The sequence below is a fragment of the Hyperolius riggenbachi genome, chromosome 7, assembly GCF_040937935.1.
Source record: "Hyperolius riggenbachi isolate aHypRig1 chromosome 7, aHypRig1.pri, whole genome shotgun sequence".
NCBI classification, from domain to species: Eukaryota; Metazoa; Chordata; class Amphibia; order Anura; family Hyperoliidae; genus Hyperolius; species Hyperolius riggenbachi.
Genome location: NC_090652.1, coordinates 101,125,714 through 101,152,525, shown reverse-complemented (window position 1 = coordinate 101,152,525; position 26,812 = coordinate 101,125,714). Strand labels below are relative to the sequence as shown.

At 40.6% G+C, this 26,812-nt stretch overlaps 1 protein-coding gene across 2 annotated transcripts in view; it reads right to left on the bottom strand.

Moving 5' to 3' along the window:
• LOC137524505 (uncharacterized) overlaps positions 1 to 26,812 on the bottom strand; it is a 356,391-nt gene that overhangs the window by 323,152 nt on the left and 6,427 nt on the right. The window contains exon 2 of one of the 2 annotated variants that reach the window (XM_068244458.1): positions 319 to 728. The exons of the other annotated variant lie outside the window; for it this stretch is intronic. Coding sequence (XP_068100559.1) covers positions 566 to 728 — 163 coding nt within the window. The 3' untranslated portion in view covers positions 319 to 565. Of the gene's footprint in view, positions 1 to 318; positions 729 to 26,812 lie in introns of those variants that run through there. 2 annotated transcript variants of the gene reach the window in all.

Sequence of the window (26,812 nt, the reverse complement as noted above, 5' to 3'; positions counted from 1 at the left end):
GTTGTGAAGGGCACCAAGGAGAGGCAAAGGAAGGGGAGGGGGGCATCAATTTTAGTTATGCCACTGCCCACATGCTTAAATCAGGTCAGTAACTCAGACCGATATGAAGCAACGATAACAGTACCAGAGACTACACCTTTATGTGAAAGTCAAGAATAGCCGATCCCACTTTCATATTCTGGCTTTTACTATTAAAGACACCCATGAGCTACAGAGGTGATTTCCACAAACGTTTAAGAGCACTGACATGCCTTTTAATTAACCACGTATACATCAGGGCATGGTATAATTTTCTCTTCCTTAGAATAAAAGACTGCCTTACTTGTTCAACATGAGAATAGTGCATTTTAATTACAGTATAGGAGAAGTACATGTTGTCTAGTACTTCTTTTTTTTTTCTCCTATCGTTGCTTTCCATCCTGATTCTGATGTGATCTGCAAGCATGTACGGTTTAATTGGTTTCTTAGCTGTCCGCAGAAATTCCTGTCTCGCTCATGGTAACGGGAGGGAGCCGCGTGAAGTCTTCATCCCTCATCCGACAAGTACTTTTGAATCTTGTGACGGCTAACCAATCTTGGCATGAAGGCATCTGTCTCTATACCCGGTGTCGTACAAATACAGATAAATAGAAGAGCTTGTTGATTGCATTATACCATACAGAGTTTCCTCCAATTTGTCAGTGATATGTCTGCGGAACAGAGAGTACAGAGAGGGGAAGACTCCGAGCCTGATGAGAGAGAAGTAGACGGTATTTAATAAAATTAGCCTGAGGCAGAGACAACCGCACTCTATTTTGGTATGAGCGTCTACGCATAAATCTGCATGTCGACTTTCTACATCTCTTCCAAAAGTAAATAATACATGGGTTGACACATGCAGCTTATTATCCTCCCTAAACTAACCATGAGAAATAGATACTTGGCTGAAAAGTTTATTTGCTTGCTCGTAAGTTCTTTCTTGTAATGATCCATTAAAAAGAATCTGTAATCTTTTTAAAGAGGGAAAATGGAAAAAAAGGTGGGGTAGAAAGAAATGAAGCTGTTTAGTTCAGTGAACAAAGTTAGGATGGGGGTGGGGTGACTTAATAAGGGTTCGTTTTAGGGGATTGGGTAGTGTTGGTGTTTCACTTCAGATCAACCTCAAGTTTGACCTGAACATTTATCTTTTGAGCCAAACCAAACAAACCTGAATATTGTTGACATCTGGACTTCTGTGTTCTAGTGACTATTTAACCATCTGTTTTTATCCGCTTTCTAAAATTCCTTTTTTGTTTTTAATGGAGGCATTGAAAAACATGAAAACCGATGGATACAGATGAAAACCCGATGAAAGCAGACACCAATGGAAACAAAAGGACACCAACAGAAACCATCACTTCAAATGTTTTTCTTTTCTACTTTCAAATAAACTTAAACATTTGACGTAAACTTGGCCAAATCAAATCCAAATCAAACCATGGCAAATTCAAGCATCACTAGCAGGGGTGCAGTTTAGAATGAGATGCTATGGAGGAGTTAGTATTAGGTAGGTGAGGATGGGGTTAAGTGTCAGGAAGAGTTTAACATTGGAAGGAAGATTAGAGTCAAGCATCATGAAGGAGTCTACATTGGAGGGAATGAGGTATTTGGAATGACAATTTGCATTAGGGTATTATGATAATGCATAGGCAATTCACAGGGGAGACATACCAAAACATAAAGAAATACACAGCACAAAACATAGCTTTAGCTCTTAGCCTCCCATGCCAAATAAATTACAGTCTGGCATCAACACACATTAAAACATGTTTCTGTACTCTTTATTGCTCACACAGTTGAGATTTTTACATAGATGACATTACTTGTGGACAGAAGCAAGCCCCGCAGCTCATAGAACAATATTACTACAAGCTGTCATTGCATGAAAATAATACATAACTAAAGGAGTTTGTCATTTTGTTTCGTAAAAAAAAAAAAGCACACAGAACAATGCTATTGTTTATATTATATACAGTTCACTTCCACAGCAGCTAAAACTAGGTGCAGCAATCAGATAAGGCATTGTAAAACACACACAGTTTGTTAACCTCCTTCAGGGCTCCTGGAATGTGAAACTAAAATGAAAAACATACTCTGTTGGCCCTTTTGGAAACTTTTCATGAAGAAATTGTTTCTATATACAAGTTAGCATTATGTGGCTAGTATCCTAGTGCAGACAGGACATTTTCACTATAGTTCCAGTTATTTCCAACCCTAGCCTGTCTCCCAAACTTTTCTAACCCTAATGTAGTCCAATACGATCTATCACATAGCTCTAACTGATAATTCTAACACAGTCCTTGACTTAAAATCAAACACTAACCCTTCCTGCCTCCTATCTTTTGTCATCTCATCTTCTTATCCTCCAATGCCAGTGAAACTTTCATATTAGGGTGGAAAATGATTATCCATAACTATTTTGGGTAGATATTTGCACCTAGAGGAACAGCGGCATGTAAAAACCTGTTGAAACCTGTAGTGCCTTTTGGTTAGAAGTTACAATGGGTTTAATTGAGGTTGGAGAACAGTGGAAAACATGAATGACAGAACAAACCAGGACTAATCTTTTTTTTTTTTTTAAATTGTCCATCGTATGGCAGTAGGCAACTCTCACCTGGGTCATGTCAGATCATACCTGTAGTAGAGTTGCTTTAAAAATTTTTTTAAAAAATCTTTAATAAACACTGTCCCTGATTTAATAATGTTTTTGCTATGAGTATGTGCAGGAGACTACAACACACAACTTTGAATTCCCTAAACTTTCATCATTCATTGCTTTATACTGATATGGCCCAGGTAAGATTTAAAAGGATTTGCACCAAGATTAAAGACATGCTGTAACCTTAATAAAGCAAAAGTACCTTGTAGCCTTTTTGACAAAAATCAACTCCTGCTCCTTTCAGGTTACACAGTCGGATGTCAGTCTCTAAACAGTGGGCTCTAGTGGCTGGAGGAAAAATTAGCTAAGTTCTGTCAGTGAGGCCATAGTATACTACATATTCCATTCACTGGAACCCTGCTAAAAAGGTGTACATTCTACTGCTTTTAAGGTCCTGCTTATGTTAAATACCTATGCCTCATCTTAAAATCTATACTTACACATTGAAGTAAATAATCTTTTCAGTGCATGGTTTTGTTTTGTTTCTTTGTTTAGATGTAGTTATTCTGAATCCCTAATGTGGACAGCTGGTTTAGATGAATTGTATGTAACAGGAGTTACTGAAATAAAAATGAATTACCTCAGATATGTAGATGATACCACTTTGATGGCTAGAACTGAGGCAAGGCTGAAGAGCCTATTGATGAGGATTAAAGAAGAAAGTGCAAAGTTAGCTTGCTTTGCTTAACATAAAAAAACTAAGATCATGTTACCTACTACTGTTCATTATCCATAAACAGATGGGGAAGAAGTAGAGATGGTGACAGATTTTCATTCTCCTGAATTCAAAGGTTTCTGCAGATGGTGACTGCTGCCATTAAATTAAAAGGCGTGGAAAGAAAGCTGGAAAAAATCTGGACAGAAGGCTAAAGAGTAAAGAAATATTTTACATACAAGGACGAGGACAATTACAGCTGGGAATATTCCAGTACTGGCATACAGATGTGCTGAAAAGAAGACCATTCATTGATAAGTTTTCACTTTAAATTGAATGAGTGAGTTAAAACTGCAGATCATAAGTCTAGTTTGGTCATCGAAAAAATTTAGGCACAGTTTACACTTGTTTGAAAAGGCAAGCAATTTTCCAAAATCGAAATTCACATACTTCTGATTTATTTCAATGGTGTCACAGATTTTCCTGCATTCGTGTGCGTTTAGCATTGTACAATTCGTCTGCATTTTACATCCGATTGGCAGGTATGCATTTTTTTCATGTGTGATGTGTGATTCATGTTTTAGGCGAATAGTAGAGAAATCACAACTAACAACTAACATGTACCATTATGATTGATTCAGGAGAAAAACCAGCGGTTAAGAGAGCTGACTACCAAGCACTCAGACCTGGGTTCAATTCCCGGCCAAGACCTGGGTTCAATTCCCAGCCAAGGTATGTAAGCTGGCTTTTAAAAGCCTACACATCTTTAAGCAAGCTCATTTTTCTCTAAGATAGATCATAATGGTACATGCTAGGCTACCTTCAGCATGTAGTGTTGGTGGTGGACCAGCGGTTAAGAGAGCTGACTACCAAGCACTCAGACCTGGGTTCAACTCCTGGCCAAGACCTGGGTTCAATTCCCAGCCAAGGTATGTAAGCTGGCTTTTAAAAGCCTACACATCTTTAAGCAAGCTCATTTTTCTCTAGGATAGATCATAATGGTACATGCTAGGCTGCCTTCAGCATGTAGTTTTGATGGTGGACCAGCGGTTAAGAGAGCTGACTACCAAGCACTCAGACCTGGGTTCAATTCCCGGCCAAGGTATATAAGCTGGCTTTTGAAATTCTACAATTCCCTGGAAGATAAGATAAGGAATTCTACAATTCCCTGGAAGATAAGTGAGTGAGGAAGGAAGGAAGGAGTGAGGAAAGTAATAACAATTAGCTAAGATCAAGCCTATAAGAGCCTAACTAAACTCTCCCTAGCAGAGTCTGTCAGCAGCTGTCCCTTAACTAATTAGTGCAGGCAGACTAGTGAGTAAAACGGCACAAGGACCTTGCCTTTTATAAGGGGGGGTGGGGCTCCAGGAGTGAGTGCAGTCTAATTGGCAACAATGTGCCTGCTGACTGTGATGTAGAGGGTCGAAGTTCTGCTCAACAGAGCATTATGGGGCGAATCGAACTTCCGGAAAAGTTCGCCTGCTTTTGGCGAACGCGAACCACCGAAGTTTGCCTGAAACAGTTCGCCGACTAACCGTTCGCGACATCTCTACTTGGGGGCTGCCATCTTATGGACAATTCACTGGAGTTTATTTTTAGCTTGCTTTGCACAGTCACTGCAGTCTGTCATGAGAAACTGTAACCAAGAATTGAACTTTATCCCAATCAGTAGCTGATACCCCCTTTTACATGAGAAATGTATTCATTTTTACAAACGGATTATCAGAGGGCTCTGTATGGCTGATATTGTGGTGAAACCCCTCCCACAGGAAACTTTGAGGACCATGGTCCTTGCAGTTTCCTGTCTGTGAACTTTGTTGCATTGTGGGAAATAGCTGTTTACAGCTGTTTCTAACTGCAAAAAAAGTGAGCAGCAGCTACTTCCACTGACATTACCTACCAGCAGTAAAAATGTCACCATGTGATACATATCAGAATGTAAATCAGGGAGAGGAAAGATTTTACAATGGGCAAACACTAAACAAATCATTTATACATAATTATTGTAAAAACTAAGCACTTTTTTTTATTACATTATTTTCACTGGAGTTCCTCTTTAACTGCCACATAAAAGGGATTTCTTATAATTTGTTTAAGGACAATGTTTCGGTGTAAACAGGAATTGGTCATAAGTCCCACTTAGCTAATCACTTCTGCAATAGGTCTTAAATCATTTTATAATGATTTCTGTGTATACCGTCTTATGTCAAAAGGTTTCATTTCTGGAGAAAGGTGTACTTTATTACGGAGGCTTGCAAAATAAAAAAAAAATTGCATTTTAAGTTATATCTGTATAGGTTGCCTCAGACCTTATACACATGTACTCTGTACCCCACTAATATAGCTATAGTCTCAGAGCAGTTTCTAGGCTAAATTGCACCCAGGCCAACTGTGTAAAAATTGTGCCCTTTCCCCCGTGGACTTGCGATTCCATACTACACCCCCAGTATAGGTAATCCGGCTTGGGTGCCCCAGTATAGGTAGCCAGGCATAGGTGTCCCCAGTATAGGTAGCCAGTTGAGCTGTAGGTTTCCCCGGTATTGGTAGCTAGCTAAAAGGTGCTCCTAGTAAAGGTTAGCTAGGTATAGGTGCAGCCAGTATAGGTTAGCTAGGTATAGGTGCCGCCAGTATAGGTTAGCTAGGTATAGGTGCCGCCAGTATAGATTAGCTAGGTATAGGTGCCGCCAGTATAGGTTAGCTAGGTATAGGTGCCGCCAGTATAGGTTACCTAGGTATAGGTGCTCCCAGTATAGGTTAGCTAAGTATAGGTGCCGCCAGTATAGGTTAGCTAGGTATAAGCGCAGCCAGTATAGGTTAGCTAAGGTGCCGCCAGTATAGGTTAGCTAGGTATAGGTGCCTCCAGTATAGGTTAGCTAAGTATAGGTGCCGCCAGTATAGGTTAGCTAGGTATTGGTGCCGCCAGTATAGGTTAGCTAGGTATAGGTGCTGCCAGTATAGGTTAGCTAAGTATAGGTGCCGCCAGTATAGGTTAGCTAGGTATAGGTGCTGCCAGTATAGGTTAGCTAGGCATAAGTAGCTAGGTGTAGGTGAAGCCAGTATAGGATAGCTAGGTATAGGATTACACACTAGAATATTTCCTTTTCAGTGATACAATAATAATTACATTAAAAGAGTCATTCAATGATTTGACATGCTAGAAAGTAACAAACAACTTGCTAATGGCGTTGGGACCGTATTCAACACGTATAGTTAGGAAATAAATCCTAGGTCCACAATCTTCACTAATAAAAATAAATAAATATTTACAACCCCCCCCCCCCCCCCCAAAAAAAAAAAACAACATGTTTCACTTCATATATAAGCTTTTTCAAGGGAAACAGCAATAGTAAAAAGTGCTAAGGTGCAAATAGACATTATTATAAACACAAGTTTTAAGACAATAGTATACGTGCTATGTTAGTAGCATATAAAAACATTAATTTATTGGTGACGATTGTGGATCTAGGATTTACTTCCCAACAATATGTGTTGAATACGGTCCCAATGCCATTAGCAAGTTGTTCGTGACTTTTCTAACAAGCCAAATCATTGAATGTCTCTTTTAATGTAATTATTTTAAATATAGTTTTATTGTATCACTGAAAAGGAAATATTCTAGTGCGTAGTTTATGTATAGGATCAGGTTTTTCTGTGTACTAGGTATAGGATTATCCAGAATCAGGAAGTAGAGAGTTTATCAGCAGTTATGCAGACCAGCGGCAAGTGAGCAGTGCTTGGAACGGGAAGGGAGGTGAGTTCCTCTTACTAGGCTTCCTGCTGTGCATACTCTGCATAGAGGGGGAGCATGGAGGGAAGCCCTGAAAGAGAAACGGAGGGAGAAGTCAGGCTCCCATCCACGCGGCTGAGTCTCTGTGTGGCTGTAACGATTGGGTGCTGCAACTCAGACGTCTGATTATTTGTGATTTGCAGAATCACCAATAATACAGAAGCTATACCTGATTATGTGGTGATCTGCAGTATCACCAATAATACTAGTATAGCTAGGTGAGAGTAAGATGTGGTGTTTGGTGCAACAGTATAGACTACTCCAGAGGAGCTGGAGGGTCTACCTACACAAATAACAATACCTTTACCAGAGGAACTGGCAAAGTACTAATAATGAAATAATTAAAGACGTTTGGCTAAACCTTACCAGAGGAGCTGGTAAGGTACTAACAGCACAAATGACTGAATAGTTTAACTAGACCTTACCAGAGGAGCTGGTAAGGTACTAACAGCACAAATGACTGAATAGTTTAACTAGACCTTACCAGAGGAGTTGGTAAGGTATTAACAGCACAAATGACTGAATCGTTTAACTAGACCGTGCCAGTGGAGCTGGCAAGGTACTATCAGTCACTGGAGCTATGCAAGTAATTCTTAACCTCACCAGAGGGGCTGGTAGGTTCTTATAGCCAGAGCACCTCACCAGTGGCTAGGGCCCACCGGTGAGTAGAGTAGTCAGACAGGCAAAGTACGATAACAGGCAGGCAGAGAAAGTACCAAAACGGCAGGCAAGAGAGTAGTTAATATCAGGCAGAGGTTCAGCAACTAAAGTCAGAAAGGCAGAGGTACAGAAACGTTTAGCAATAGCAAGGTCAGAGAGTAGCCAGAATCATACACAGGTTATCAGAAATACAATGTAATAATAACTAACTATAGATAGATGTATATCGCAAACACTGCATATACATCTATCATCAACAGGAACCTCACTAGGTCTGAGCGCTAACACGAGTGTATTCGCAACAGCAGACGAGTTGCCAATGATTAGTGAAGGCTTAAAGAGAATCTGTATTGTTAAAATCGCACAAAAGTAAACATACCAGTGTGTTAGGGGACATCTCCTATTCCCCTCTGTCACAATTTCGCCGCTCCCCGCCGCATTAAAAGTAGTCAAAAACAGTTTTAAAAAGTTTGTTTGTAAACAAACAAAATGGCCACCAAAACAGGAAGTAGGTTGATGTACAGCATGTCCACACATAGAAAATACATCCATACACAAGCAGGCTGTATACACCCTTCCTTTTGTATCTCAAGAGATCACTTGTGTGTTTTTACCTTCTGTCTCCTTCAGCTCTCCTGCACTGAATACTAGTGACAGGCTGTGAGGCTGATCCTTTCTTCCTGTCTAATTCCTCAGTATGTGTCAGCCCAGCTCCTTTCACAGCCTAACAGAGGAGGATTTTTATCCAGCTCTCTTCTATCACTGATAAGATAGCAGAGACCTGCTGGCTTATGTAAATAACACACACACTGGAGTGTGCAGAGAGGGGCCTGGAGGGGTGTGCATAAACAGACCAGCACGGAAGAGTTGGCAGCCTTCCAGACACAGGGCGACAAGTCTGAGAGGGGAAAGATACATTGATTTATTACAGAGACAGTGAAAGTAGAAAGTGCTGCAGTAAGCCAGAGCACATTAGAACAGGTTTAGGAACTTGTAGGATGGTAGAAAAAACGTTGTAATTTTTGTTACGGAGTCTCTATAAGAAGCCGAGGAGAGCCCAGCGCCATGCCCCCTAACAATCAGCCAATCCGAGCAGCGCGAGTCACTCCTGACGTCAGCCGACCGGAAGGTCAGCTGACGCGCCTTCTTCCAGCATAAAGGTCCTGTCTCCGCGCGCGCCCGCGCGATACAGAGACCCTATGAGCAAGAGACAATGCCGTTCCCGGCGTGCTGGACGCCGCTGGGACGAATAAGGCCTGTGAACAGGGAACAAAGGCGGCTGCGGGTATAACATGCGTATCCGCAGCCGCCAAGTTTACAGATGTTACAGTGGCCACGGCTACCCCCTCCATAATTGCCCACCCCACCTCATAGTGCTTGCCCGTCTGCACCGCCCCTAGAAATAGGGCTGTATATCCTTCAACCGACCCCCCACCTAATTGATAATTACAGTAGTGATGTGTGGCATGATTGCTTATTTCTAATTGTACAGAACACGACTAGAAGTGTCTAGGTCTTATTATTTAGTATTTAAACGTCTATTTAGTAATCCCCTTACTACCAATATACCCTGACAGTCCTGTATGGATTGATAAAGGCTGATATAGCAAATGATCGATCACACTCTGATTAAAACATGATCAGGTAGTAATAGAGAGATATTAGCAGCTTGTAGTTTTATATAACTGAAAGAGCTGCCATGTTTGACAAGTTAGCTCCCCCTGCTCCCTTTTCACTGCCATTATCCATGGTTGTTGTGAAGTTCAAGTGTGATTTATTTTATCTGTTTAAATGACAGTTTACCCCTCCTCCCCCCTCCCTAATACTGAATGGGTTTGTTTGATCACTGCTTCTGGGCAATTACGTCTAATTAGAAGAGTCCTTATCTGCTTTCCAATTTCTACTGCTGGTGGAAGACTTGCAGATGGAGGAAGTAGAGGAAGTGGAAGAATACTGCCTGTAATTAATACTTTAAGGTAAAAAGATAGGGTCAAATGAAAGGGTTTTATTTAATGAATTAGCACATTTTTAGCATGCATTTTTAATGTACCATTGAGCTGACCTGGGAGTTAATTCCCTTTAAAGAGACACTGAAGCGAAAAAAAATTATGATATTATGATTTGTATGTGTAGTACAGCTAAGAAATAAGAAAAACAAAAGTTTGCTTTCTTAAAACAGAAAGAATTTACGATAATTCAGGTTGAAGTGAGCTTGAGATGTCTCTCAGTGCTAAGAAATAAAACATTAAGATCACATACATCAGTGTAATTGTTTCCAGTACAGGAAGAGTTAAGAAACTCTATTTGTTATCTCTATACAAAAAAGCCATTAATCTCTACGACTTTCAAAGTCGTGGAGAGGGCTGTTTTCTGACTTTTATTATCTCAACTGTTCCTTAACTATTTACTTTTTCTCTGGCAGAGGAGAGGTCATTAGTTCACAGACTGCTCTGATAGAATCATTTTGAATGCTGAGTGTTGTGTAATCTGCACATATTAGAGAATGATGCAATGGTAGAAAAAACACTATATACCTGAAAATAAAAATGAGAATATTTTCTTTGCTGCTAATCTTCTAGTAATTATTCATAGTACACAACCAATTCATTATATCATATATATTTTTTCGCTTCAGTGTCTCTTTAATCAATCTTACCACCCAATACACAAAGCATGCAACTATTGCCCAATATGAGGTATTGTATGCTAAAGTAAAAGAAATCTGAATCTGGTTTTATTTTCAGCGCTACTTCCAGTTTATATTAAGAATTATTGGCCAGCTTCCCAAGCAATTAGAGTGGAAAATTAGGCAGAAACATTTGTGCTGGGCTGCGGCTACGATGGGAAAGATCTATGAATTTCTGTTGTCTGAGTCTTTGTCAGAACTTTATGTACTTCCATAATTCTGTGAAGTCACTTGAGAGGATGGCGGAGTACCTGCATACTGGCGGACAGATATTGCAGCGTCTCAGAACACACAACTATCTCCCTTATGGGCTCATCTCGGGATGAATGGCTTTCATTTGAATGTTGCTACAGGGGAATTAAATTGCTGAGTGAAAGAATTTACTAGGCATGGGCAGCAGAAGAATCATCCAGCTGTATAAAATGCTATAGATGCCGATTGTTTGTTTATATTAGTAAGAGCACATTTTGCTTTTGCCATAAATATAGATCGGTAACTAACGAGTCTGCTTTGAATTTCATGTTATGGAAAATGATTTTTCCATTTCAGTCTTCTGTAACTAATTTTAAAAACTGACAACAACCTCAAAGTGTTCTTTCTTGCAACCTTTTCAACATTATTTTTTAATTTGGAGTGCTGTTAGGCAGCATGATGGCATAGTGGTTAGCACTCTTGCCTTACAGCACTGGGTCTAAGGTTCAAATCCCAGCCAGAGCATTATCTACATATAGTTTGGTTGGTTTACCGTGTCTGGGTTTCCTTCAGACACTCTGGTTTCCTCCCACATCCCAAAAACATACAGATAAGCTATGAACCGCGTGACACACGGTTCATAGCAGAGGTTGACTGTTTTTTAATGACCTGAGGAAGCGGGCCTGGTCCCGTGAAACGCGTTGTCAACAGTATAATCGCTATTTTAGAATAAAGGCTCCCTGATAATCATTCTCATGAGTCTTCTATAGAGGTAAGATACCTTCTTTTCATTTTTTATATAAAAGTATCAGCCATTCAACTGTACATATCTTTGGGCGCCTCCTCACAACTTTGCTCCAGTTACTACACACCTCCTACGGAGGTGACGTCTTCGACCACGGTGGACCAGCTTCCATCACTGACAGAGGACTCGAAGAGGGGTGTGACCGCCCGGCTCCTGTACAATCCGGGACACCGAGTGGGGACGTTTTTTTTCCCGCAAGGCCCATACAGTGGTTGCAGGACTGCAACCCTTGTTTGTGAGTACACATTTCATTAAATAGTCTAGCCAATAGGCATAAATAACAATACTGCACTATTGGGCTCCCGGTCTTCCCTCTTTTAACAGAAAAAGGCAACCTCCTCTCAAGAGTGAAGGAAGGACCCTAATCTGTACTCTTCTTGACCCACCTCTGAATGTTTGTGGTTTCCTGCAAAGCATGTACTGTTGGTGGGCCTTGAGGACAAGGTTGGGGAGCTCTGCCCCTGATGATCCGTTTGAGAAAAGGTAAAGACTTCTTGTGGGAAATGGGGTATCAATTACGGTTTCTCTTTATTTAGGGATGCTCATTCAGATTTCGCGGAACTGAGATTTTCACATTTCCGATTGAAATTTGGCAGAAAAGAAGATGGAAATTAGAATTTCACGGAAATCCAATTTACCACAACTCGGTAATTTTAGCCCAATCAAAGAACTTGGAAGCATTGGACTAATCTGAGAATGCAGTAATTTTAGACCAATCACAAGAAGATGTTCTGTTTTTTCCAGATTTTTTTTTGCATTCTCTGATGTAAAAAATGACAAATAAAATTCTACTTGGAAATCAGAAAGACTTAGAATGAGAAAAACGGAAGTTGGAAAAACAGAAAATCGGAAACTAACATTGGAGGAAATCGGAATTTCCGTGGAATCTGAAGTGGGCATTTCTGACCATCCCTACTTTTAACACCTACATGAATTCATTGGCTGGCAGAAAATGTTGACATTCCTGTCTCACAGTTTCAATTAGACGCTCTTTGAAGTAAATGTGTTTTATATGCACATAAGATAAAGTAGCCAAACAGAAATATGTGCCTGTAATCTGATTGGCTGTAATTTATTCAGTCAGGTTAATGTTCCGCCCCCTTTGGCCATGGTGGGTTTTCCTCAAGGTTCTGCTGAGGCTCTGGCCACTCCCATCTGCGTTGCGGCAGTCCACCCCTAGCTTTGCGGCTGCAGTCTAATTTTTGGCTGTTGAGCTGGGGGCGGGCTGCGTTAATGGGTAATGTAGGCGGAGGTTTCCAAAGAGCTTTGAAAGACTTTAGAAACATGGCTGAGAATGCATTGCCAAGGAGTCACCTGTTTAACAAATGTGATCAGGTAATTATTAACCCTGATACCCCCCCCCCCCCCCTCAAACCCTGCATTACATTATTAAAGGGAACTCGAGGTGAGAGGGATATGGAGGCTGACATGTTTATTTCCTTTCATCAACATTATAGATTGGCGGCCTTACATCAGTGATCCAATATCATCTTAAAGACTACCTCCAATAAGACTACCTCCAATATTGAAGACACTCTGTCATATCAGGCTCTATTTTAAAAGGAACCCAAGGTGAGAGACCTATGGAGGCTGCCTTATTTATTTCCTTTTAAACAATACCAGTTGCCTGGCAGTCCTGCTGATACTTCTGTACAGTGGTGTCTAAATCACACACCTGACACAAACAAGCTGCTAATCTTGTCAGATTTGCCATAGACATCTGATCTGCATGCTTGTTCAGGGTCTATGGCTTTAAGTATTAGAGGAAGAGGATCAACAGGACAGCCAGGCAACTAGTATTGCTTCAAAGGAAATAAATATGGCAGCCTCCATATATCTCTCACTTCAATTGTCCTTTTAACTGAAGCTCAGTAAGTGCTTTTGAAAAGAAATAAAACCCTGAGAATCCCCAAGAGGATATTGACTAGCCCAGAACCTGCCAGATCCCTCAGGTTTTTTTTTAATCCTACTGTAAATGGCAGCAACATAGGAAAAAAAGTTGTTTCTACTGCATCTTACTCTGGGACAAATGTACATCTTATATTTAGGTTTTACAATTTGCAATTTGTTTGTGATTGTGTTCTTTTAATGACCTGCCATTGAGGTTTTAAACAATCCCACTTTTTCCGTAGCCTCTTGTTTTTACAAGGGAAATTACAACAGACCCTTTTCCTACCTTTCTCCCATTAAAGTAAAAGAGCCATGTGAGGATTATTTATGCAGCTCTGCCAAAGAAGCAGATATTATTATAGTCTGGCACAGAGGTGCCCATTAATGGTACCATTTTTAAAGAAAAATCTTTTTTTGATCAGATTATTTACATCATATTGTATGAAAACATGGGTCCAATCAAACTAGCTTAAAACAAATCTGAAGTGAAAATAAACTTATGAGATAATGAATTGTATGTGTAGTGCAGATAACATATACTGTAGAACATTAGTAGCAAAGAAAAAAGTCTTATTCTGTTTTCCAGTACAGGAAAAGTTAAAACACTTGAGTTGCTATCAATGCAAAAGAGCTTCTCTGAGCTCTGCTCGACCAACTTGGTCTAACACAGTCCTGTTTTCTAAATAGCTTAAAGAGCCAAGATACAGTAAGAGACAGCTTGAGATAAGATTTTACCGCAGGGAAGTTCAAAGGATTATTAGCTCTGCTCTGTTTTACAGATTAAAATAGTGTGATTTCTAAACTGCAAATATGACAGAATGATGCAATGTTTACAAATACAGCTATATAACTGAAAATAAAAATGTGAGACTATGAGATTTTCTTTGCTATAAATGTTGTATTAATTATCCATACTACACATACAATTCATTTTATCTTTATTTTCACTTCAGTGTCACTTTAAAGAGCTGGTCAATCAGCATGATGGATTTTGTCATAGATTTAATTGCAACTGATTTCAACAACAGGACAAGTTTGGATCCTTCAATTCTGTGAATTGATTAAATATGATCTTTTCTTTTGATCTACATGATCTGATTAAATGTTAATGGACACCTTAAAGCAGGGGTGCCGTCAGCATACAGGTGAACCACGCCCCCGCTTGGGACCTCACACAAAGGGATGCCTCGTTCTGCTGCTAGCAGCTGGCAGCGGAGCGCCAGGAGGGTGTGCACAGCAGCGGGGGAGCGGGAAGAGCAAAGTTTCAACTCACCTGCCTTGATCCTGCACACAGCTTCTATCTTTATCCTGTCCCAGTGTGCGGTGTCTTGCTATGGTAACAGTGCCCCCTGTGATGACGTAACATCATGTCATCACAGGGGGAGCTCTTACCAATGTGACAGACGCTGGGACAGGAAGAAGATAGAGGGTGTGTGCAGGATCGAGGCAGGTGAGTTGAAACTTTGCTCTGCCCACTCCCCCTATTGCTGGAAACACCTACCTATCTAACCTACACTTGGGGCATCTACCTATCTAACCTAAACTGAGGGGTACCTACCTATCTAACCTATACTGGGGGCACCTATTTATCTTACCTATACTGGTGGCATCTACCTATTTAACCTATATTGCGTGCACCTACCTATCTAACCTATACTGGGGGCACCTACCTATCTAACCTATACTAAGGGATACCTACATAACCTATCTAACCTATACTGCATGCACCTACCTATTTAACCTATACTGGGGACATCTACTTATCTAACCTATACTGGGGTGTACCTACCTCTCTAACCTATACTGTGTGCACCTACCTATCTAATCTATACTGGGGGCATCTACCTATCCAACCTATACTGAGGGGTACCTACTTATCTAACCTATATTGCGTGCACCTACCTATCTAACCTATACTGTGTGCGCCTACCTATCTAATCTATACTGGGAGCATCTACCTATCTAACCTTTACTGAGGGGTACTTACCTATCTAACCAATACTGGGTGCACCTACCTATCTAACCTATACTGGGGGCATCTACCTATCTAATCTATACTGTGGGCACTTACCTATCTAGCCTATACTGAGGGCACTTACCTATCAAACCTATACTGTGGGCACTTTCCTATCTAGCCTATACTGCAGGCACCTACCTATCTAACTCATACTGGGGGAGCCTATTTATCTAGCCTATCCACCTATCAAACCTATACTGCAGGCACCTACCTATCTTACCTATATATGGGCTACCTATACTGGGGGCACCTATAACTGTCTCCAAGTGGGGGGGGGGGCGCATTTTACACCCTTGCCCTGGGAGACATTTAGCTTAGAAAATGCTAGTATTTGGCTCCTCCCACATCATGTTTTGGCCACAGCCATTCTTTGCCACGGCGGGCTTCGCACGACACTTTTGTTTTGTCGTGGAACTACCATTTTTTCACCTTCTATCATGGATGGGGACCGCAAGTTATGGACTGCTTGGGGCCACCAAAACCTTAGCTGCGGCCCTGCCTTAAAGAGAATCTGAAGTCTGATTTAAAACAAAAAAAACAGATACTGACCTAAGGAGAGGGAAGGCTCTCGGTCCTGTAGAACTATTCAGTTCTTCTCCCAGTCTCCTCGTTCCCCCGCAGGCTTCTCGGTTTAAATCTCCCACTATGAGACACTTTGGCAGTCTTCGAAGCACTCAGGTGAGTGTTTTCGAAGACTGCCGAAGCCAGCCCAACCCGGGAGAGGGCAGTCTATGACTGAACAGGTGTAGACTGCTAATGGGGAACCTGCAGGGGAACGCAGAGACCAGGATGAGAATGGGAAGGCTCTATAGGACCCATAGCTTTCCCTCTCCTTAGGTAAGTATTTGATTTTATTTTTTAAATTAGGCTTCAGACTCCCTTTAAGAGAGAGTAGTTTAGCTATTCTCCTATTTAAAAGGGTTATACTAATCAAATTACCCACTCTGTAAGAAAGTAACAGTAAATGTAATACTTAAGGCCAAGCGTTACTGGTACATGATTAAAATCAACAAGAAACAATTAAAATACATTGATGAAATCAACAGCGCCCTAGAATCAATTATATATGACTGCAATTAATTATCTAAAAATCATTACAATAGTATTTGTTGCATAAATAACTGAATAAATTACCTAATGCATGTGGAGTAAATCAAAAATAATTAGTTAAAATAAATTACCAGCTTTCATATATGTCAAGCAGCGTAATTAATTAAATGGTGTAATAGGATCCTATAAGGGCTTTTACAAACAAAATGACATAAAATATGCATTATTCCTGTAACTGTGTCTATAGACACATGACTTAAAGAGAATCTGTACTCTAAAATTCTTACAATAAAAAGCATACCATTCTATTCATTATGTTCTCCTGGGCCCCTCTGTACTGTTTCTGCCACTCCCTGCTGTGATCCTGGCTTGTAATTGCCAGTTTTAGGCAGTGTTTACAAACAAAAGACATGGCTGCTAACCAGCTTGTGATTGGCATAGAGGAGCTCAGTCTGTGACTCACACAGAGCCTGCAGGGGGCCTGGAGAGGGTGTGTATAGTTTATATCCTATCACAGAAGAGCAGCACATTCCTGTCTGAGTACCTGAGCCCGACAAAGCCATCAGAGGAAAGAAGATTAGATTATATAACAGAGATAATACAGCCACTGTGCAACTAAGAAAGGCTGCAGTAAGACAGACCACAATAGAACAGGTACAGGAACTTATAGGATAGAAGAAATAAGGCTGAACATTTTGTTACAGAGTCTCTTTAAATAAACTAAAGATAGACTAAAAATGATTACATTGAATTTAAAGCAATGTTGAATTGTAAAGTTAAATACTTACCTCTGGATAGTCCATAGGCTTCCTGCATCCTTCTCCAGCTCAACCACCCAGTGCTGGATCTCTCTATACCAAGGATGTCCAACTCCAGTCCTCAAGGCCTGAGGTCCTCACACATCTTTGTCGCAACTCAAATTAATTGAGGGAACTGAATCAGGAAAGGCATGCTTCATCAAGTAGAACACATTTCTCCATTTCTCTCTCCATCACAAACAATGGCATGGATATGCCCCTCGAGGACTAGAGTTGGACATCCCTGCTCTATAGATCTTTGAATCAGTGGGTCAAATAGGTTCCTTCCGGTCGGGAGCACAGTCATGGATCAGCGCCTCCGCACTGGGCATGCGTGAGTTAGGTCTGTGCATGCCCAGTAGAAAGGAATGCTCCTACATGACTGGGACCATGGTAAGAAGTGAAAGAGGATCCTATAGAGGAAGGCTGGTATCTAATAGGGTATGGTAAGCCTCTGGACCATCCAAAATCTTACTACTAAGGTAAATATCCAGATTTTACCCTCCATTTTTTTTTTTTTTTTTTAAGAAAATAGCCTCAATTCACTAAGCTTATCTCCTGTCTTTAATAATGTTTCTAGAGTGATCACCATGGTGATGAGGCATGTCGTATTCAGGAAACATTTGACCTCAGGCAAACCTAAAGTTAACTCTTCTGACTTTAAGTTAACTCTTCAATACTTAAAATAACTCCAGAATTCTAAAGTTAAAGACAGGCTGTTAATTAACTGCGTGTGAAAATAACTACATAGGAGGTAACTTAACTACAGAGGAGGTAACTTAAAGCGGAATATAACCCTGCATTTCAACTTTGCTCTAAAACATTATTTACAGTATATTATATGCAACCAGCATTTTTTTTTTACTAGACCAGCATTGGAAGGGTTACACAGGGCTTTAAAGTTCCTAGAGATTTCTGCAGACGCATCCGAACCTGAAAAAGATACATTTTGTTTACATAAATGTATCTAAGTGTTGAATGTGACTCATCTCTCTCACTGAGAAGGAGCTTGGAGAACAGCCAAAGAGTGTGTAACTGTTTATCAATAGATACATAGAATGTAACAATCTGAACTTCTGCATATATCTCCACGGAACTTGAAACATCTGTGTTTAACCCTTCCAATGCTGGTCTAGTTAAAAAAAATGCTTTTTACATATAATATGCTGTAAATAATGTTTTAGAGCAAAGTTGAAATGCAGGGTTATATTCCGCTTTAAGGAATGAAGAGATAAGATGACTATCTCACTGTGTGGTGGTAAGTTTTCTCTTGCCTTATTATCTCCAGCATGATCTTAGTGAATTGAGGCCATTGTCAGTTGGCTAGCTGTAATGCAAATGTTTTGATTTGGCAGTATCTAAATTACATCGCTGAAACACACAAGCAGCCATTATGCACACCATACAATTTTCTGTTCGATTCTTCTGTTAGATTTACCTACAACATGGAAAAAAAGCTATCTGGCAGGTAAATCTTAGAGAAAATCTAACAGAAAATTGTATAGTGTGTACCTAGCATTAGAGTCAGACAAGTCAAAATATCTGTAAAACAGAAGAAAAAACTGAGAGCCCAATATGGTGTAGTACCTTCAAGATTCACAGTAAGTTATTAAGAGTAAGCGTAGATGTACACACAAACAAGGGTTACCACACAGGCAACCACTGTAATCGCAGGTGGGGAGAATTATAACCTGACCCCACTCAGGTTTAAGAAGTCGCTCTCTGTAGATAGGAAGAAAAAGGGTAACACCCCTCCACCAGCGGTGGACTAGACAATGTTTGAATATTCAAACAGAGGCACCAAAATAGGATAAAAGCGCCTAAAAACTGTTGAAAAAGGGGGAAGTGGTGGACTTACCTCCATCAAAGAAGTACAGACAGAAATTAGTTATTTCATATCAAAACATTTATTAGAAGCTCCACTCTGCAACACGTTTCGTGGGTACCATCCCGCTTCATCAGGCAAAAAATTGGAGAAACTTATACAAGTCTGTAGCGTGGCCAAGCGCCACTGTCAAAATATCTTTTCCGCATGTATGTTTTGGGTCATTGATTCATAAAGTGTTGTGGAAACTTCCAAGCAAAGTCACATTTTTAAAAGACATGAAAAATGGCAGCCTCCGCATCTCTCCGATTATAGAAGAACTTTAAACTGCCTATGCACCAGAGGCATAACAACTGGAGAAGCAGCTGCAGGAGGGCTCAGGGCAATGGGACCTACAGTGCCGTTAGCAGGTTTGTTATGGTAAGGCAAGTCATGGTTTCCACCTGCTATGGAGTGGTGGGGTCATGGTGGCTGTGGGAATCACCATAGGTGGGGTTAGAAATAACATTTTTGCTGGGGAGGAGGTTTGGCGGCACATGATTTTGGAGGTGTATGTTCTAATGTTCTATTCATTATCTGTACATACAGTTAATTATATCATCCTTTTTTTCCCTTCAGGTTTGCTTTACGGTTACTAAATACCAAGTAACTATTATCTGTCAATGCACTCCTGACTTTTGAAATTACAATGCTTTTGTTACTTTAAAGGGGCACTACAGCGAAAAAATGTAACATTTAAAATATGTGCAAACATATACAAATATGTAGTACATTTTTTACAGAGTAAAATGAGCCATAAATTACTTTTCTCCTATAATGCTGTCACTTACAGTAGGCAGTAGAAATCTGACAGAAGTGACAGGGTATGAACTAGTCCATCTCTTCATAGGGGATTCCCAGCAAGGCTTTTATTCCTTATAAAGATATTCCCGAAAAAGGATTTAAAGATTCTAGGCCAGCTTCCCTGCTCGCTACAGTTTTTTGGCAGTTGGACAGAGCAACTGCCATTCACTAAGTGCTTTTGAAAATAAATATATCCCTGAGAATCCCCTATAAAGAGATGGACTAGTTCAAAACCTGTAACTTCTGTCAGATTTCTACTACCTACTGTAAGTGACAGCAACATAGGAGAAAAGAAATTCATGGCTCATTTTACTTTGGAAAAAATGTACTTCCTATTTGTATACATTTGCACATATTTTACGTTTTTGCAGTTTTTCGCTGTAGTGCCCCTTTAACATAGATATGAATCCATTCTATTTGGGACAGACATATGCCCTTTCTGCATAAAACGGTTAACCACAATGTCCTTAAGATATGAACTCATCCTTTCATCCTGATTCTACAAGTATCACTGTAAAGGAAAGATTGATGGCACTAATGAAACTGCACTAACCTTAAAGTTCAGCAATCAAGCTAGCTTAATAGAGCCCTTACAAGCTCTGTGTGACTGCCACTTATCTCCACCCAGGTAAATGGTGTTTTTGCATGCTAAACATATTAGTGTAATCATATTACTTTCAGAGGAACTGTTACTGAGAACAAATTGCCTTGAATCTTTTTTTCCTCTCCTTATAAAATTCGTAAAGAACTAACATTCCATTGTTCCACATTGTTTATAATGGAGGTTTTTAGGAAATAAATGTGAGTGAGACAATGTAACTATGTTGAGCTGAATCATTAAGAATGTATATCACTACATGACGGAAGTCAAGCCGGTTTGTGCGCGTTTCAGGCTGTCTTTAACCCAGTGGGGAATCGCAAATTGAGTCACTTTTCAATCTCTAGCAAAAATGTTAATGTACAAAAACAAGTCTATAAAAGGGCATAATTCTGATTTCTCAATCTTTTCCTACCGGTGTAGTGCAAGGTCTTATGCCAAGTACAATATGAAGTAAGCTATACACTTGTAAGGGTACCTGGATGTTTAGACAGGGTTGCCACTGTAGCAGTTTCAGTAAAGAAACAGCACACAACAGGTTAAATTGGACCTGAAATGCTTGCAGAGGACAGAAGGAAAACAGAGAAACGCACCCTGTATGTATTTAGAGAAATTAGCCTGTCTTATTCCCCTCATCTATGACTAATAACAATTGTAATTTGATATCTCAGTTGTGTCAGCTGGCCACTTCAGCAGAGCAGCTAATTTGTTAACACAGGATGCTAGCCCTATGTCTGCTTCCATGAAAACAGGAAGTAGACACACTGCACATTTATTGCAAGATTTTCATCAGCTGTAACAACGAAATGTTTTTCTTTAAAGTGCATTATGCTGTTGCTTATCTTTTAGAGCAGAGAGGACGTTCTGAGTTCATACCTGCTTTGAGTAAGCTTGCCGTACTAGTGTATTGTCAAGGAAGTGCACCACTAGTTTTGAGCAGAGCCCTTCATCAAGAATCTGATGAATTACAGGTACTGGTGTCCCAGTAGAGACCAGAGCACTGGTACTACTGGGACAGGTCCCAATTCCTGACCAGAAGTGGGTAACAATTGCATTTGGTCTACCACTGTAGCACTTATCCAACCTGCACACAGGTGCAACTGCCCCAAACTGCAAGTTCCTCACAACACAGGTGGTAAAACAGCCAGAAAAATCCTAATTTGCAAATGATTAGTTTCTGAACTGTATCTGTTCATCATGAGGCATGTGCAGACCTAACAAATGTTTTCTGATCCTAATGCATTAGTCAGACTGGGAAATCATTACTTGGCGTATACAGTTTGAAGCAGTGGTCTGGACAAAAATTGTATTACAGCAGTTAATATTAAACCTTGAAGTATAGTGAGATGCCTAGAATCTATGTCTGTCACCAAGAAATCAATAGCTTCTATCATCAGAGAGGAAAAGTAACATCCATTATTATTTAGTATTTATATAGCACCAGCATCTATCACAGGGATTTACAGAGTATATTGTCTGGTCACTAACTGTCTCTCAGAGGGGCTCACACATCTAATCCCCTAATTAACTTATCTGTTTGTTTTTTTTTTGTTTGTTTTTTATGTGTACCCTGGCTGAGATCAGGGCTGAACCCTAGCAGGTCCCTAAGCGGTGGGGTGGGGTAGGCCGCAGCAAGGTAGGCCTTCTTGAACAGATGAGTTTTAAGGGATTGTTTAAAGGTGTTGAAGGGGGAATAAGGGGGAAGCCTGATGGGCAGTTCGAGAGAGTTCCACATTATGGGGATAAATTTAGGGAAGTCTTGTAGTCATGCATGGGAGTAGAAGATGCATGGGGTGATTAGAAGAAGGTCAGTGAAGGAGCAAAGTAGGTGGCCAGGTGTGTCTCTGCTGACCTAAGTCAGGCAGGACTTGTATATAGATTTGTAGGCCAGGCATAGTATCTTGAAGCTAATTCTGAAGCGCATTGGAAGCCAGTGTTCCAAATTGCAGTATTTTGAGAAATCCCAGTTATGAAACAAAGCATTATATTGACAGATATGAAAATATCAACTTGGAGAAAACTCAGGAGAAAAAGTGAGAAAAAGTGATTTGCATATGGGCCAATATGTGCTCCTGGTTACAGCTTGTTTCATATTTTAACAAAAAGGAAAATCCACCAACTTTATAAAGAAATCTGTGAAGTGCCAATGGATTGGGCACTGAATAAAAGTAACGTTGGTAAATTAGCCCATTTTAAAATGGTTTGTCTTTCAGAAGGTACCATTTGCAAAAATCTTTAGCATTTCGTAAACTGTGTGTCTTGTAAACGTTCAAACTTTCTCTAATTAACACCATTAATACAGTTTGCAATACTGTAGCTAATGCCAGATTCTGTGATATAACAGAACCTAAAATAGCATGGTTAAAAATAAAACAGTAAGTTTAGAGTAAAAATGATATCCATTGTGCTGCAAAAAAAATAGTTTTAAAGGATTTAAGACCGAATTTATACTTTTCAGCCCCTAGGCCAAGTATGTTGGAGTTCCTTTTCCAAGTGCATCAGCCCCCCACCCCCCATTCCATGTACAGCCCACTCTTCCATTAGTAACATCCATGTGCTGCAGCCCTTCTCTTCCTTGTAAGGCTTCCTTGGAGATCAGCTTCCTCTTTCATGTCTTTCTCCCCACTTGCAGTCTTCTCTTCCATATGCAGTTATTTCCTCTATTTAATTTCCAGTTGCTCCTTGAGCTGCTGCCACACAAGGCCCCGGCCTTAGTGGCCTTTTCAGAGATCTGTCCCTGCAAGGGTTCCGCTAGCAACCATTCATATGAAGTGGTCCACTGATAACCAACACACTATAGCTGAGCCCTGACACTCCAATCAAACATCTGGAAATGAAAGTGATGGAAGGTGAGTAGTTAGAGGTTAAGTTTCTGCACTATTAGACTATCACAACATATACCATAGGGTAAAGTGAGAATTCTCAACAGGAAAATGCCAGGCTATGTATAGGCAGCAGGCAGAGCAGTGGATTGGAATGGCAAGGGTTATCTGTCAGCTCAGTAAATGGACAAATTACAAGAGTACTTGCACAGTATACATCCTGCTTTCTCATAGCTGAATACAAGATATAAATCTCTGCAGTGCTTCAAACTGGCCCTTCTGAAGATGCATTACTGGGTCTCTCTGCTGAAGTTAGAAACTGATAAATATATCATACCTGAATGCAATGACCAAGGACCAATTGCTGCTTCTGGAGCAGAGCAGGAAAAAAGCTTTTTTTTTAAGATAAATGTTCAACTTAGCATCAAACTGTTGCCATCCAGAAATTCCATTTAGATAAACTAAACAACATAAGATATAACAAGTGCTCTTAAGACTTTTTCTTTACCGATAAAGGAGCAGTAAACTAAAAATTCAAGGCGATGCAAGAGCCAGATATGCAGGCCTTAGTTACTTAGCCAAAGCAATGAGTGTAGTGAAGGGGCACACTGCAATCAAACATCTGATCTAAACTAGCATGAATAGATATTTACAGGAAACCTTAAAGGGAACCAGGGACGAAGCACCCTCATGTATTTTACCATATATATCAGTGGGAACATTAGAGAAAACACCCACCTTGCTTTCTGTTTCATTCTGCACTGCACAGCTTGCTTCTAATCAGCCCTGATAAAATCCCTGACTGAGCATTCAGTCTGGCTATGCTCATGAATATTTATAGCTCAGTCTGTGTTCTCTCATGTCTTTTCAAGTCCAAGCCTGCCCCCTTCTGGCTCTGCTCAGCAATCATTATAGCTGAGTCATTATAGCAAAGCCAGACTGAATGCTCAGTCGGGGATTTTATCAGGTCTGATAAGAAACAAGCTGTGCAGTGCAGAATGGAACAGAAAGCAGGATAGGTGTTTTCTCTAATGTTCCCACTGATCTATATGGTAAAATACATGAGGGTAGAGCATGCGCAGTAGAGCCCGGAGGACGTCCGATGACGTCAGCGCGCCGGCGTGGGACACAGAAGTTCCGGGCCTTGGAGCGCAGAAGAGCCCGACCTGGCAGCCGGCCTGGCCAGGTCGGGTCGGCCACCGGAGACCACCGGGAGCCTGCGGAGCGGCGGCGAGGGCACCTCCTGCCTGCCACGGGCTGGAGGAAGCCCCAGGTAAGTGGAAATTGATTTTTATTTTTTACCAACCCTCCCTGAACCTTCCCTTTAAAGTGACCCTGTTATAGAAGGAATCTGCAAGCTGCCATATTTATTTTCTGTTAAACAAAGCATATTGCCCAGTTGTCAATCTGTTCCTTTGCCTCCAAATTAAAGTGACCCTGATGTGGGAGGAACATGCAGACTGCAGTATTTATTTTCTGTTAAACAATGCACATTTCCCAGTTGTTCTGCTGTTTCTTTGCCCCCAGTACTTTAAAGGACCACTGTCGCGAAAATCATAAAATTTAAAATGCAATCAAATAAGAAGTACATTTTTTTCAGGGTAAAATGAGCCATAAATTACTCTTCTCCTATGTTGCTGTCACTTACAGTAGGTAGTAGAAATCTGACAGAAGCGACAGGTTTTGGACTAATCCATCTCTTCATAAGGGATTCTCAGGGTTTTATTTTTTTTAAAAGTACTTAGTGAATGGCAGTTACTTATTCCAACTGCCAAAAAAGTGTGAAGCGAGCAGAGAGGCTAGCCAGCATCTTTGTATAAATCCTTTTCAGGGAATGTCTTTGAGAATAAAGGACATGCTGAGAATCCCCCATGAAGAGATGGACTGTCGGATCTTTCAGATTCCTACTACCTACTGTCAGTGACAGCAACATCGGATTTCACGAATTACACGTTACCACTTGGAAAACTAATCCAACACCATGGCCTGACATACCACTGCTATGCAGACGACACCCAACTATATCTTTCCTTCAAGCCTGGTGTGACAGACCCAACTCTAACTATAAATGCCTGCTTACGTGAACTACAGCAATGGATGAATGACAACTGGCTGAAACGAAATTCCTTCTGATTGGAGGGCAGAGCATGATAACAAAACAACTTAACTTGCAGTCTTCACCACTGGGAATAGGAGGCACGGATCTACGCAGCTCTGATCATGTGCGTAGCCTGGGAGTTCTAATTGATGGGGATTTAAACTTCAGAACTCAAATCTCTGCTGTGGTGAAATCATCCTATTTTCACCTGAAGAACATTGCAAAAATCAAGCACCTCATCCCCCCAGAAGATCTGCCAACCTTAGTCTGTGCCTTCATCACATCCCGACTGGACTACTGTAATGCTCTCTACACTGGCCTTCTAAAAAAGGTCTTGTACCGCCTACAGCTGGTACAGAATACTGCTGCCAGACTGCTAACCAACCAACCCCGTCACTGCCACATAACGCCAGTCCTGCACTCCCTTCACTGGCTACCTATAGAATGGAGGGTCCTATTCAAGATCGGCCTACTGACATTTAAATCCCTGAATAATCTAGGCCCTGGATACATGAAAGATATGTTGCAGCTACGTAGCAATCCCCGCATTCTCAGATCCACAGGTTCTAATAATCTAGTCAAAACCAAAGTCCACTTGGAAACTTTTGGTCCCAGAGCCTTCTGTCATGCTGCCCCTACATTTTGGAACTCCTTACCTCAGATCAAGACAGCTCCATCCCTGGGCGTGTTTAAATCCAGACTGAAAACCCACCTGATCAGTTTGGCATTTGCAGAAATATAACTTTTGTTATGTGAATACTTCATCCTACTACCAATTACTGAATCTGAGAGAGCCTAAGCGCTTTGAGTCCTATGGGAGAAAGGCGCTATAGAAATGTTATTGTATTGTATTATTGTATTGTATAAGTAATTTGTGGGTCATTTTACTCTGGAAGAAACATACTACTTATCTGCATGTGTTTACATGTATTTTAAAGTTTACATTTTTTTTGCAATAGTGGTCCTTTAAGTCACTGACACAGAATAATAATTTAGTCAGTTGCATTGACTAATGGCTGACTATACTGTATATGTAGTTCTTTCAGGTGTGAAACTCAGACACTACTGAAGCCAGAAAAAACAGCAGGACAGCCAGGCCATTGGCACTGTTTAAAAGGAAATCAATATGGCAGCCTCCGTAATCCTCTCAGTACAGGGTCACTATAAGTAAGAAGACTCTGGAGGCTGCTACTGGTATGCCTATATACAAATGCCACTTCACTGGCTGCCACACTGATCTAAGTACAATCTAAAAGGAAGACAGAGCACTCTGTTGTGCATTACCAGACAAAAGTTTAATTCACGCAAAGTAAGTATCTACCCACAAGATTAAAAAGTAGTGATCGCATGTATCAAAGCCAGGATGTGTCTCCATCTCTCTGTAGTTGTGGAAACCGCCAGGCTGTGGCC